At 43.1% G+C, this 14,847-nt stretch overlaps 1 protein-coding gene across 1 annotated transcript in view; it reads right to left on the bottom strand.

Moving 5' to 3' along the window:
* Positions 1-14,847, bottom strand: part of caskin1 (CASK interacting protein 1) — a 90,597-nt gene that overhangs the window by 16,282 nt on the left and 59,468 nt on the right. Inside the window, exons 5-11 of the mRNA XM_041956689.1 lie at positions 14,251-14,346; positions 13,992-14,122; positions 12,138-12,246; positions 9,738-9,846; positions 8,501-8,595; positions 6,749-6,866; positions 2,933-3,178 (exon numbers count right to left, since the gene is read on the bottom strand). Of these exons, the coding sequence (XP_041812623.1) occupies positions 2,933-3,178; positions 6,749-6,866; positions 8,501-8,595; positions 9,738-9,846; positions 12,138-12,246; positions 13,992-14,122; positions 14,251-14,346 (904 nt within the window). The remainder of the gene's footprint in view (positions 1-2,932; positions 3,179-6,748; positions 6,867-8,500; positions 8,596-9,737; positions 9,847-12,137; positions 12,247-13,991; positions 14,123-14,250; positions 14,347-14,847) is intronic.

Here is a 14,847-nt window from a genome sequence, read left to right on the forward strand (position 1 = left end):
GAAAAGTTCCATTTGCTTTCATGTAATGTTGCAGCTCCTTCTTGTGGCCATTTTGCATCCCTCCAAGTGACCTCAGACAACAGGCTGAACACTGTGCTTTCAAAGACTCTGAACAGCCTTTGATATCACTCGAATCTTGGGAAATGTGCTGTTTTTAACTGATGCACTGACCTGATATATAGTTATGAGTGAAGGCGTTGTATTTTTTTTGGGGTGCTGCTCCGTTTTTGGAGCAGTTTGACAGGAAATTTGTCTGCAGGGATTTATTCTCCTGGAGGAACAAAATGGTGTCCAGCGAAGGCTCCCATTCACACAGTTTACAGTCAGTGAGCGCCTTACCTGCTGAACATCCTGGGTGACATTTTCCAACAATGTATTTGGGTCTCTTACGTAACACTTGACATTTTGTAACTTGCAAATCTTTGCATGTAATACATAATTTCAGCATGTATTTTTTAATACCTTGTGTTCGAGAATCCAAGGATGGCTGTGCAAGAGCTAAACACTGTTAAATGCTGAATTAACGTGATTCCAGATACTGTATCTATAGAAAATATCACCCGTCAGTGTCAGAAAAGCTTCTTTTAAAACGACATCTCCTCTGACAAACTTAACTGTCATTAAAGCAATAATCTTCCCAGAAAAAAAGGATGTTTTTACTTAAAGGAATACGACACTGAGACTCATTGGGGTTGTTTTCCACTCCACCTCCTGGTGCAGACGCTCAGTTTTTACTTGAAGTATTCCCACCCTTCATCACCAGCACACATACTCACACACACACTCGGGGTAAAAGTGCAAGGCGGGTAAAAGTAGTGTTAAAATGATCAGACGTGACAAAAACGCTCGGGACGAGGACAGAACAGGAAAACACGGTGGGACACAGTCTGGTCAGGAGAGAGTTGTGTGTGACGTGTGTGTTTCAGGAACTAGCAGGGTTGTCTCGGAGGTTGGGACACTGATAAACAAGGGAGGAGGAAAGAACAAAGAGGAACAAAGGAAGGAAAAAAAAAGAACGGCGAAACACAAGGAACCAAGACTTTTAACTGAACTGAACAGAGGTCTGTGGCAAAGAGGTGAGCTTCCACCTCACATCTATCCTGAAAGCTCACAACACTGCATCAGTATTACTTTATCTGCCCCTTCTTCCTTTCCTACAAAGCTGTGTCCTTATTGACAGAAATGCTAAGCAGGAGAGGGGCATGACACGTCTTATTACAGAGCGAGCGGCGAATACATTATTCAAATAAAGTGCTTTAGGTGTTTTCCTGTTTGACTTTGGCCCTATGGAGCCTCATTAAACACGAGGCATTCGTTTCATTAGCAGCCCTGAAATGAAGCAGCTGGTTTCAAGGGTCAAAAAGGCCAAAGCTGTGGTTCAGCCTTGAGTTACAAACAAATTACTTGCAGGCAACTTGAATCCATTGTAGGAATCCACTTACTAAGAAAACAACTATATAGAGGAGAGGTGACAGAATGTAAATACATTGAATGTCTACTGCATTGAAAAAATGGGGTTTGATTTTATGAAATAATTATTTTATTATTATTCATATATTATTTAATTATTAAAACTGTAATATCTCATTTACACTTAGCCACACTATCATGATCAGAGAGCTATTTGACACATAGAAAAAGTCTACAAGCTTTAAAGATTACAATTAAAGTGCAGTGAGCAGCCACATCAGTCAGTGGTCTGTGGAAGAAGCCCCTTACAGGCACTGAAATAACACTAACATTGGCAAATTATCTACCTATCACATTACAGCAAGAGTAGCTTTTATCTGATCCCTGATCAGTGCAACTATAGTGTCCTGTGTGCATGAGAGAGAGGTGATCTGCAGGTCTTAGTGTTCTCTTAAGTTTTGTGCATCCATTCATGTTTTCATACATGTACTGATTTCTTATGAAGTGAAAGAGGAGGGCTCAGGCTGTCACAGCGACGGGCCGTGGCACTGTTAATCGCCCGCCCCTCTGCCCACTACCTCCACTCCACTAATGAGAAACATCGCGAGCCGAGCTGCAATCTTTCCTCAACCCGCGAGGAAAGACCGAACGTGGGCGATGCCGATGCAGCGAGTTTCCGACCCAGCACCCACAAACTATCCGCGCTCCAGCAGGTCGACTAACTAATATTAACATAGCGGGTCATGGCCACGGAGCGAGGGCTCTCTGATCCTGCTGCGGCCACGCTGCCTCTCTTTGAGCAGTAGAAATATGCTCACTTGTGACTAATGAAAGCTGCACTGTGCTGTGTTCACTCTATCTGAAAATGACAGTAGCTACGGTAATGACGGTAACAGAAACTGCTGGCGGTGCTGCTACCATCAGTAAGCTTCACCACAGTAAAAAGTAAAATAGTTTTACTGGCATCTCTATTACTACCAGCCTCTTGTAGCCGAGGAAAACCACAATAGATGCAATTGACAGAGACGCACTGACAGTACAATGTGTGGCTAAGTGTAAATAAAAGTGTATTAAATCACATTTGGACTGTATCCAAATATGAAACACTTCAAATGTGGAATTGGAGCTTTAAAACAACAGTTCAAGTGACCTTCTTACATATTTTAAGTGCAATAACCAAGAAATATTTCTAGAATTTTTTATCTTTCATCACATGTGGCTTTGGACTCCTGTCTGTGAGCTAACTCTCAGTAATGGAGATGACAACAGCCAAAACAGAAAAACAAAAGTTATACAGTATGAGCAACACAATTACACAAAATTACATAAATAATGATCCATAACAGAAAACTTCAATGGATGCCTTCTCAGAACAACACTTAAAACACTAATTACAATCTTACATGACCAATCACAAATAGAGTTTTTATACTGGAAACACGAGGAAAGCATCTTTTGAAGCTTTAATAATAATAAGAATAAGAAGAATAATAAGAAGAATAATGAAAAAGGGGGCGTGTACCTGGGGCAGTGGGTGTGTCTCCCTGTGGAGTTGTCACGGGCGACTTGTTATAGCCAAAGGAAGTGAAAAGTGGAAGCAGTGGCTGATGGGAATGTGGTGGAGGAGGAGGCGGTGGAGGCAGGATATGGATCTGATGGAACGTGGTGTCGTTGCCGTTGACTACCGCGTTGGCAGGGGCAACCGTCGCCGGAGGAACCAGCGGTATCTTTTGAAACTGTTGAGTGCAAATGACTGTGCTGGCCAAACCTAGATAACACCCACCGTGACGACACACACACAACCAGCCAACAGTGAACCACCGCCACGTAACAAACAAACGACAAAACAGAGAATTACACATAAGAAAAAGGGGGAAAAAAGAAAATTAAAAACAAAGGCTGAAGTCACAAAATTAAACAAAGAAATCAAAGGTGGTGGGACACGGCTGATGTTAAAGAGACCGTGAGAACCAATAAATGTGAGCATTGTTTAAATGAAATAACGTGGAGAGGTGACGTGAAGTGATGATGGTGAGAGTAGAGATGGTCCCGGGGACTGATGAGCATTAGCTGATAATCAGGGGTGCCTTTTTTACTCTTTCACTCCTACATTGTGAAAATTACACCAAGTGAGCATGTTTTATTGCATTATTTTTTTTCCACAAGACTGTTTCACCTAGTCCTGCCCTACTCTCCTGTGACTGGCTAGAACTCACTGCCTCGATGCAAGCGTGACAGGCTATAATTTAATCCTGATCAACCTAACCAAGTTGTGTTTGAAAACTGAAAATAATAAGTAAATTATCTGTAACTGTAAAAATAATAAGTCAACATTTGGTTTCACACGGGAAATCAACCCCTGTCTCCTCCCTGTGTGGGCTTTGTCACTCTTTACTATGTCACCTGACTCCCTAATGGCTTTCTGCCAGAACAACGAGCACTAGCCAATCACAGCACAGTAGGGCGGGACTAGACGAAACAGTACTGGAGAGAAAAATAACGCTGTTCTATTGCATGTCATTAGCTATGAGCATACAACAAAACGTAACAGAATTTGAACAGTGTGTGATTCCACTTGCCATAAATCCTTTGGTGTTAATTGTCTCACAGGCGTCCTCTCTCAGTATGCGACTATCGTACATGCCCAGATCAGTATGTCCTCTGTATGCACATGCTAGCATTATGACTTATCAAAATGCTACTTAAAGGTTGAACAAGTGGATATATTGCATTTTACAGTGCTAAATAACATAACATAAGGCAGTGGACTCTGCAAACTAGCTAGCAGTTGTGCCGCTAACTTGTACAGTGTGTTGTGTCATGATGCAGATCATGATGAGCCTGCTGTCTACCTGACAGGTACACAGTATATTCTGTTCTATGTGACAGTAAACAGCAGAGCAGAAATAGACACGAGCCTGCCGTCCATCATTCCTCCACCAGCACAATGCAGAGAGAAAAGGTTTTTAAGTGGCTACATCTGCCTTTTTAAAATTCACACCTGAAACCTCACACAATATCTTAGTACAATGTGAATCATTTGGAACATCCAGTTCTGTACAATACTGTGCTGTGCAGCGGCATTTACAGTCAGACACGTGTTTGTAGCTGCAGCAGTGACACTGTCGCTTTGTAAAGATACACACAACATTCATCCATCACACCTTTTTCCTCATGGCAGTGTGCTTTAGTTTCAGTGCTCTGGAAGCTCCTTCGCTGCCTCTGCTGCATTATCTTTGCGCGGCCTTGTAGGGAGCGACATGTTCGGAAGATAGACGCTGTCTGCACTTTCTGCAAGTGGGACACGATCTAAAAATCTGCGCAAAATGTTGGTCGTACTTTGTAGCTTTGTGGTTTTAAAAACATTTATGTTTCATGTTAGTGAAGCCTACCTTTGCCCTACAATGACACTGCAAATTTTTACTTCACTTGAGCTCCACTAATACTTTACTGACAAGTGGAATTGTGCTAATACAGTATATATATATATATATATATATATATATATATATATATAGCCTATTAGCATCCTAGCTACAGTTCTGCACAAAGATGTGCAAATATGTAGCATCCCTGTTAGAGGAAGAAGACGCCAGCAAATGAGAGATAGAGCACATGTACAAGAAACTGAGTGGTGGAGGAATGGTGTGAAAAAAGAAGAATCAAAAATTGATGAAGTTGAGTGAATGAAACCTCTTGCTAAAACAGCTGCTGTAGCCCTGAGTGTGAGTGTGGCTGTGCGAGCTGCAGCTGTTTTGTACTGTATCCACAGCTGTTCTATAATGGGATGTGGGTAAGGACAGATGCAGCCACAATGGCATTTTCCTTACTACGCAGTATATACAACCGACCAGAGAAGAGAAGGATGACGAGGCGAACATGAGAGAGGGGAGATCATGTGAAAGACAGAGGCGAGCGAGAAGCTTATGATGACGGGGGGGTGATGGAAGACAATAATAGAGAGACAGATATAGGGACTTAGACCAAGTAGACATAAAACGACAGAGACACAGACGGATGGACAAACAGAGAAACCAGACCTACAGACAGACACCAATAGACAGTTAAAAACATCTGAGCCTCTTTGTGACAGCGCAATGACACTTTGGGGTGACAGGATGGACGTGAATGTGCTCTATAGATCCCACCAGAGAGGTTAAAAGCTCATTATGGTGATATCAGATGGAGAAAGGAGGTTAACAGTGTTTGAGGGGCTTGCCTGTTAAGTCATGAAAACACAGAGATGACATCGAAGTTATACCAGTAACCCTGGCAGGACTTGATCAGCACATACCTGACTGCTTTTTAGCTTTCTTGCTGCGCATTAGATGAGAAAATGAATGCTACTCTCACATCTGTCCAGTAAATATGATGCTACAAACAGCCGCTGGCTAGCTTTGCTTAGCAGAAACACTGGAAACAGATGGAAATGACTCGCCTGGCTCCACAGTGTCTGGCTTTTACACATTAGTTCTTGTACAAATTGAACAAACAGGATCTGTGAGCTCGGTGGATGTTGGCTAGCTGTTTCCAGTCTTTGTGCTTCGTGCAAAAGTGGATACATTATGCTTCAGGTTATTAACATTTCTGTACCTGCAGACCACATATTATGGCCTATTGATATGTTTTTTTATAGCTACACATGCTCTTGTCAATTGTTTCTAGTCTTTAAGCTAAGATAAGCTAACCGGCTGCTGACGGTTCAGCTTCACATTGACAAGTGGCATCAATCTTCTCATCTAACTCTAAGCAAGAAAATGGCTTTTTCCCAAAATATCAAACTGCTGTCATTCTGCAGTGTCAGCGAGGAGAAACAGATTTTCAGACAGGGACACTCGGATGATTTTGGTGTCTGCATTCTCACTACTTAACGGGCACTTTCATCATCATGGTTTTCATTCAGGTGGAGCCTCAGCATGGTGAAAACGGAAACGGCTTGGACTCCACCTTCAGTAACGCAGAGGGAGGACAGCTGGGTGTTTGGTACCACTGTGCTGCTGCCGGCCCACTCACAAAGCTCTTCTCTCCCAGCGTGTGAGATGAAGGGGATGGACTTTTCTGATTCTAACCTGTATTCATCCTGGAAACGTTAACTAATGAGGCGGTGCGGTTAAGTGCCTTCCTCAAGGGAACAGAGAACATTACTCATTCACTTAGCTTCACTTTTCTTCTTCTTCTTCTATCTTTCTTCAAGTTCTTCTTCTGCATTTAGTCCAAATACGTGTACTATATTCCCAGGACACTTGGCTGACTTTTAATCCGGACAGTCAGCTTGGACATTGATTTTAATAGCAACGCCAACACGCTCACATGCACACACACAAGAGTGCACACACACCTGTGCGCTTGCTGATGACCTCTACCATGGTGGACGGGAAGTAGCCCACCCGGTCATTTCCTGTTCGGTTGTCATGGATACAGCCTTTCCAGCGTCCGTCAGGGTGCTGCTCCAAAACCTGTCAGATTTCAAATAAATGAGATATGAAGATATATTTTTTCCTTATTTCTAACCCCAAACTGGGTCTACTGGTTCAATAATACTCAAAACTATTTTAAGCTTTCCGGACGTTACTGAAAAGCCTCCGAAAGTCTCAGAGAATCATCCCCATTGAAGTGAAATTATTCTTCTCTGTCAAACAGAAATGCAAAACTGCATTCGGAGCTGGCTAAAATTCCCTGTGTCAGACAGCAGCGAAGACAAATTGTTCATTCAGACCCTGAGGGAGGAAGCATAGACACTGCTTGGCTTCCTTATTACTGTAATAAGTACCCCAAGGCTGCATAAATACTCATTAATATTCATGAATGGTGGGCAGACTGCAATGTAGCAAGTGGCTGTTTCTGTAAAACACATTCATAGTAAATGAGGGATGCTGAAACTACTCATTCTTGCATATTCATTAGTGATCTTACCAAACTGGAAGAAGAGGATTCTTAATCGTCACATGCAATCAAACTCAGTGTGACGTAGTGAAAATCATTCTCTGTGTTTAACCCGGGAGCAGAGGGCAGCGGGGACCGGCTCCAGCTCGACGCCACTGACCGGAGATTAAGTTACCGTTTGTATGTCTACATGGAAGTATGTTGATGACGAAAGATTTGAGCGAGCACAAAACAAGTTCTGAGCGCTACTCAGTCTGCAAATCAACATTTGAGAGAGCGCAGGAACGGATTTTTAGATTTGAGCGCGCACGCCCGTGTCTGAGGGTGGTCTTGAATTTTCTCCAGCTGGTTCGGCATCTTCAGAGCACCTGAGGGCTCATGAGGTTGCATGTCATTTTATCTGTACTGGGCAAAATGTCAGTTGTCGATCCTGCTCTGTAAGGAGTGACTGGAAAAACAGACAGTTCCACCTTAAGTACGCCTCTCAGGTGGCTGCTTTTTATACACAGGACTTTTGCTGCACCCGGGCTTGAGATCTTAGAAATTTGTCTGAGCACGCACAAACAGATTGAGATACAGTTTCACAACTCTCCACACACATTTGAAAATAATTGCTACAATAATACCTTCACACTTTATCTGCACTAGCGGAGCACAACCTGTCACTTCCTGCAGCCATCAGAATGATGACTTGCAGGGGGAGGGGCTGTGCTTTACACTGGTAATTTCCAGTCTTTACTGCATGTGACTCCTGTAAAATGAAGTCATGTCTACCTGTGAACAGGCTGCATGTCAGTGAGGTGTGCACAGAAGATTTCTTTCACTCTCAGATTACGTCATTTGAACCATGTCTTTAGGGGTCTGAAGAGGTAAAACTTCACAATATCTCACCACAAAAAAACAACAAAAAAACCCCCAAAGATTAGAGACAAGACCAAAAAACAGCCATTAATTTGAGTCGCAAAATTAGTTTGAATTATTTTGTACTGCAGCAATGACGCAGCGAACTCTAACCTAATGAGATGAGCTCACAAACTGAAAGACTCAAAGCCTCAAACCTCGTCACAGCCAACGAGCGAAGCTTGACTGACATCACTTCTCAGCTTTGATGTCAGAGATGCTCAGTGTGTGCATCTGTACATAATGACAGCTTTTTGTTGTTGTTGACATTAATAATGGCCATGTTGTGTGTGTGTGTGTGTGTTACCGTAATGACGTCTCCTGCTTTGATGTTGAGGCTGGTCAGATCATAGTTGTTGCAGTAATCCTTCAGAGCCCGAACCTGAAGGGCCGCTGATGCATCTGAGAGACAAAGAGAGACAGTAAGTCATGCTGCACGTTACAATGAATGTGCATTATTCTAGCGTTCATACAACACGCAGTGGTTCCTCTTATGGAGAATCTCTTCAAACCAGAACGCCATACAATTCCTTTTCTAAATTAAACATGCCCCCATTGTGTGATCATGGTATCTTTCTCATTAAAATAATGCACACACTCCATATATTCTGTGCTGGGGAAACATCAGTTAAAGGTTGGATGAGATGACTGATACCACTCTGATGGTAATTATGACGCTTCTGCCAGCAGATGGTTAGCATAGCTTAGCACAAAGGCTGGAAAGAGGAGGAAACAGCTAGCCTGACAGCTAGTCTTCTCCTCTAACTCTCACCAAGGAAGCCAATGACTTGATTTCCCAAAATGTCAAACTATTCCTTTAATCTAGTGGTTCTCAGTGACCTCGGCTCCAGCCGTCGCCATCTTGGCAGGGCTTGACTCCGCCAAACTCCCAGCTAATCCAAAAATGGGCAAAGAGACATAGCGTGGGTGAAGCTGAAGAAGACTGAATAAAGCATGGTTGTAAAAACTAGCTGCTAGCAGCCATGCCCATAATTATGTAAAACGTTAAGCGTTAATATAATTTAAATGAATGAGTTATAAAAAAATTCACCCCCTCCCCCGTACATTTGTCATGAACAGGGAAATTAGCTATAGAGAGCAAAACTGTTTATTATACTAGGCTGCCAACATGTTTATTTCTGCTGTAAAGTTGCCCGCTTTAATGTAGGGCTCTATGGGGATTGGCTCACTTTTGGAGCCAGCCTCAAGTGGCCATTTGCAGAACTACAGTTTTTGGCTTTTGAGGTTGCTACCTGGAGCGCATCAACAAGCTCTTGTTTGTTTATTTTAGTTCCATAAATAATATTCATTAAACTTAGTATCACTCCATGTCTTTCCCGTGGTTGTCCACACCACCCGCTGCAGTGGCTCTATCACGCCCCTAGGGGGACCCAGACTCAGTTTGCTTTAAAGGGTTATCACACCTTCAGATTCTGCTAGAATCCTCTCTCCCAGCATGACTTGTTGTTCTCTCTTTCTGGCTTTACTTCTCTACTGCCTCCCTACTCCATCCATTTATCCATCCATCCACCCATCCATCCTACCCCTCAGCAGTTGTTTGATCTCACGGCTGGCTTGTGTCGCAGTGAACTGGTAGACGATGTCCAGCGCGGTCTGGCTGTAGGTGTTTCTCACTGTGGCATTGATACCACTCTGTAGAAGAGAAAAGAAGATGGGTTTGCTATGTTGACCTTTAAATCTTTTTTTTTCTTTCACGCACACATAGAAGCGGACTCGTCAGACTTTTCTTGTGCCAGTTTATACAAGAGGAACCGAAACACAAAGGATCCTGTTCCTTGAAACTCATAAATTAGTCTCTTCATAGTAACACGTCAGGGATGTCATGAACTACCGCCATGACGTCAACAGAACAGAACCCATGCCTGCTCAGTCCTGCTGCTGTTCTACTAAGAACAGTCACCTCTTCTTTTTCAGAAAGCCAAACGCTGAAGAGCAATATCACATTCAGGTCTGTTGAATCAAATGTAGGCCGAAGAACAAAGATGAATTCAGACCGAAGGCGCTTGAGGACAAAGACTCGTAACCTTCCGCAGCCGGGGGTCCAAATGACAAAGTTAGTTTCTCATGCTGGAACATGGTCATTAAAACATATTGCCTCCCTTGTTCTCATACACCCTGTGGCATTTTTACGTCACCAGCACAAACAGAAAATTTGCATCATCCCGCTCTTGCTTTGCAGTTTAGCACTTGTTTTCATAACTGTGCCTTCCTTTTATTGCATGGAGATGTCAGGACTTTCAATAATAAGGAATCTTATCGAAGAATACTTTCATAATAGGAGAGGTCCAAACAGTCGCTGCAGAGTAAAATCTATCTCTGAATTAACATTTTGTCAGCTTTATTTTCCATATTTCAAGGAACAAATGTAGTCACAGAAATAATTAAATTAATTACATATTTTTTTCCACCAATTCATGCAATTATGAGTCAAAAATTGCTAAAATGACATCTAACTCTCCTCTCTAATTAAAAAATCTAGAGGCTATGAATATGCATATGTTTTTCATTTCAGAAGTTTAACTGCTCAACACCACATTGAAAACTCCATTCTCAGCACGCTGGAGGCTTCAGGCTTCCATGTAGGAAGTTGCATATTGGACCATGATTGGCTTTCAAACAAGTTGTGATGTCACAACATCAGCTCATACGTAAAGTTAAACTGAGATTTGGTGCGAACAAAGAGAAAGTTTCCTTGTTCTGGTGTCGAACGCTGCACATGCGTCACTCTGCACAGTGAAGCTCGAACACCCCAGTGAAGGAACAATGAGCAAAACACATTTTTGAGCGGAGGAGTTTTAAATGGAGATTCATCCTGTGCCATCAGTTTACCTGGGATTACCCAGGGGATACCTCGGATTGTGCCTGTATATTATGAGAAAGAGCCATGAACCTGTATTCCAAATATTTCATTTATCCCTTTGATAATCTCTTGCCAATATGGAAATACCATACCATACCAGACTTGGTCTTGGCCCTCAGAGCCCCACTAGGCAGGACCTTGAATGAATGGTCCTTGTCTGGTTTTCCCATATTATTCCAATGTCCCTCAGTTATCTAGAGGCTTGACTGTCTATCTCCTTCACAGAACAGTCAAGCAATTTTGGGAGATCTGTACCAAAATTAAAAAGTACTGGTTCTGCAGTATTGCACATTGTTGCAGTACTGATGCAACAATGTGTAAGCAGCATTAACTGCTGTCGCTGGTCATGTTTTAACTACTATTTTATAAGATTATCATATGTTTTTTTATACATAATGTCAATATGAAAGGTAACCAGTAACTAGACATCTAGTGGAGTGAAAAGTAGAATATTTTCATCTGACATGTGGTGGAGTTGAACTCATAAATCCTTCAGTAACATTAATGTCCCTGAAAATTGTGTACAAGTACAAGGCAGGAGTAAAAGTGCTTAGTAACTTTCTGCGACTGATGCTTCTACTAATCTTTTTTGAGTAAAACAATAAATCAGTAATAAAGCGGCTTGTTTCTCCCTTTCGCTGGATAACCCTTGTGCACCGCAGGGATTCCTTGAGATAATAACTCCTCATTTAAGGATTTAGGTTGCAGCTGTCATTTAACTAACTCTTTATATTCTCTTTGATATGGAAAACAACTTCCGCAGTCTAGTCAGTCATCACAGAAAAAAGGCAGTCTTATTTTTTGACAAAAAAATCAATTGGTTTTATTGTAATTTTATGGAAATAGAGAATGCCTCCTCTTTTTATGTCACCTTACAACCTTACAAACTGTCACAGCTATGATATCTTACAGTGGTGGAGACAGCTAAATTAAAGGGAGGCTTTGGGCTTGACGTGTTCTTACACTTCATCCTGGAAAGGTCAAAATTACGCTGTAATTGTCATTTAAGTGAGCTCGAGCCCTGGTGACAGTGCTGGAAAGCTTTCAGTAAAGTTCCACTTACGTCCAGCAGGAGTCTCACTGCCTCGGTCTTTCCACACAGGGCGGCTTCGTGCAGGGCAGTGCCCGCTTTGGTCTGTCTGTTGATGTCGATACCTGCCTGGATCAGCAGTCTGACAGCCGGGGCAGAGCACAGAAGGAGGGCGACATGAGCAAGGGGAGGACGTTGGAAGTCGTAAGAGATGACAGGGCGGGGAGGGAGTGAAATTCAGAGGGAGAACAGGGCGAAGAGTTGCAGAGGAGAGTGAATGAAGAGGTGAGACGGTGAGAAAGTCGAGAGGTGTTAAAAGAAACAGATGTAGACATGCAATGATGCATAGAGAAGGGGAGTTGAATAAGAGGCGAAAGAAAAGGAGACATGATAGAGAGAGGAAAAAGGGATTTTTAGGTAACAGGTATAAATAGTGCATTTGTTGGGGACTATTTTCAGCTGCAGATTAACACAAATTTGGTGATTGCTGATCATAAAACCAGGTGGGAAACGGCCGCGGGTCAGCACACTATTTATGAGCTCCGATCATGTTTCATACTTGCTCCATTGTCTGACAACAGGAACAGAAAGCACGTGAGACGCTCCACCTGCTCAAACTCAGTTAGCAGGCAATAAGTGGCCTCAGCAGGGAGGGGGCCAAGAACCCAGGGGTCATTTTAACGGCACTTTAGCCACTGGAGAAGCTGAAAAAGGACGACCATGTGTCAGGCCATGATGGTGGAGTGACTCTTCTAAAGACACAAATATAAGTGTGTGGCCTGAACTTGTGAGTATGCTAGCATGCTGACATCAGCATTCAGCTCAAAGTACAGCCAATCAGAGCTGCTAGCACCACCGTAGAGGAATAAATGTCAGTACATGGGTCTTTGGCTGCTTTGGCCATCCTTGATTGTCGGATCATTGTTGTCTTTTCATGGGATTTGTTGACATTAAGAGCAGAACATCACCAGCCGTATCCTTTCAATGACAAGGTCAAAGAAAAGGAATTAAGGTCAAACGATAAACTGCACTTCATTGGAGAAAAATAAGCTTTAATACTCCTCTATTTTCAACTGACTTAGAGTCAGTTTGTATGTGTGCATGTTTATGTGTGTGTGTGTCTCCCGCAGACTGCCGGCCAGGCCTGAGGAGCGTCGTTTATCAGTGTCGCTCGTGCAGCGGCACACTCTGCTCGATCAACTATGACAGGCTTAGCTCTCTTCCCCTCTCTCTTTATTTTCTACCCATCTCTCTTGTCTCTTAGTTGCAGTTTTCTCTCATCTTTCAGTGCCTCTCCTTCCCTTCGTCTCTGTCTGTGTCTACTCGCAAACTTTTGCATCAACACACACACACACACACACACACTGTATAAATATAGCCCTGAGTTACTTAAAAGTGGTTGAGAGTGATGAGAGGACAAGCAGCCTTTGCGGTGTGTGTTTATTTGCTGTGGCGCACCATTCTGCCGGGATCTTTCATCCGGAAGCCTTTGTGCCGAGTGCTGACATCACCACGGCAACAAAAGTCACTTTGCCATGATGCTCTTTTGCAAAAACATAAACAAAAATCAGACACACGTCCCCACTGAGATGAGCTTATAATGACTTGACATTTAGCGTGGCCGTGCAGATCCGCAGTGCTTCCAGCCTCCAAAATGTATTTAGGAGTGTTTGACTGATGCATCAACTCTCACTGTTAGGCAACACATTTGTTCCATTATTCCCTCGGTTAATTGGATCATATTGTTCCCCTGTTGTGTTATATATCTGTTTTCTCAGCAAGCTCAGGAGGACATCTAAACCCACTGTTTCATTAAAAGTGGTGTGTGTGTGAGAGCGAGAGAGAGTGTGTGTGGATCTGGATGTGAGAGCTCGTGTGTGTGTGTACCTGATGATGTCTATGTGTCCGTTCTTGGCAGCCAGGTGGAGAGGAGACGTCCCGTTGGGGTCAGTGGTGTCTCCTTTTTTGGGCTCCAGCAAAGCAGCACACATGTTGCTGGACAACAACAACTGGACCACCTACACACAAACACACACCCACACAGAGAGAGAGAGAGAGAGAAGACAAGCAACACGTTTGATCATTTCTGCAGAGTGTGTTCACCTGCTGCCGTTTCTGATCAAAGACTAAACCTGTCGGTTCTTACCCCAACTCTGCCGAACTCACAGGCCAGGTCCAGGGGGGTTTTTCCTGCATTATCCACAATACACGGGTTGGACTGGTGCTGCAGCAGCATCTCCGACTGGAGACAGGAGACACACACAAACACACATATTAAGAAATCATATTAAGCAGACACGCAACCACAACCATTCACAACTCATACCTGCAGTTACCACTGACAATTTGTCAGAGCGTTAGTTTCGGAAAGTTAAAGAAATGTGAAAAGGTGCTGAGGGAGGGGGTTTCTGAAGCTACTCAACCATCTGACGAGCACTTTGGACAGAGTTTACTGCCCCCTTAACTCGAAATTATTAGCACACTCGGCTAACCATCTTACTACCTGCAGTAATGACATAGCTTTACTTGCGAGGCCAGAGAGCATATCATTATCTAACTACACTCATTTGGGAGGTTACAGGCAACATCCACTGAGTAGCATTTCCCCACTGTGATCCTGGCTGCAATCAGAGGACAGGCTAACGTTCTGCATTGGATTTGGGGACGTTTCCCCCTGCACCCCTAAAGTCACCTGAGATAGCATGCTTCAAGATCCAAAGCATATACCATGCAAAAGAGACGA

The sequence above is a fragment of the Chelmon rostratus genome, chromosome 17, assembly GCF_017976325.1.
Source record: "Chelmon rostratus isolate fCheRos1 chromosome 17, fCheRos1.pri, whole genome shotgun sequence".
Classification (NCBI taxonomy): Eukaryota; Metazoa; Chordata; class Actinopteri; order Chaetodontiformes; family Chaetodontidae; genus Chelmon; species Chelmon rostratus.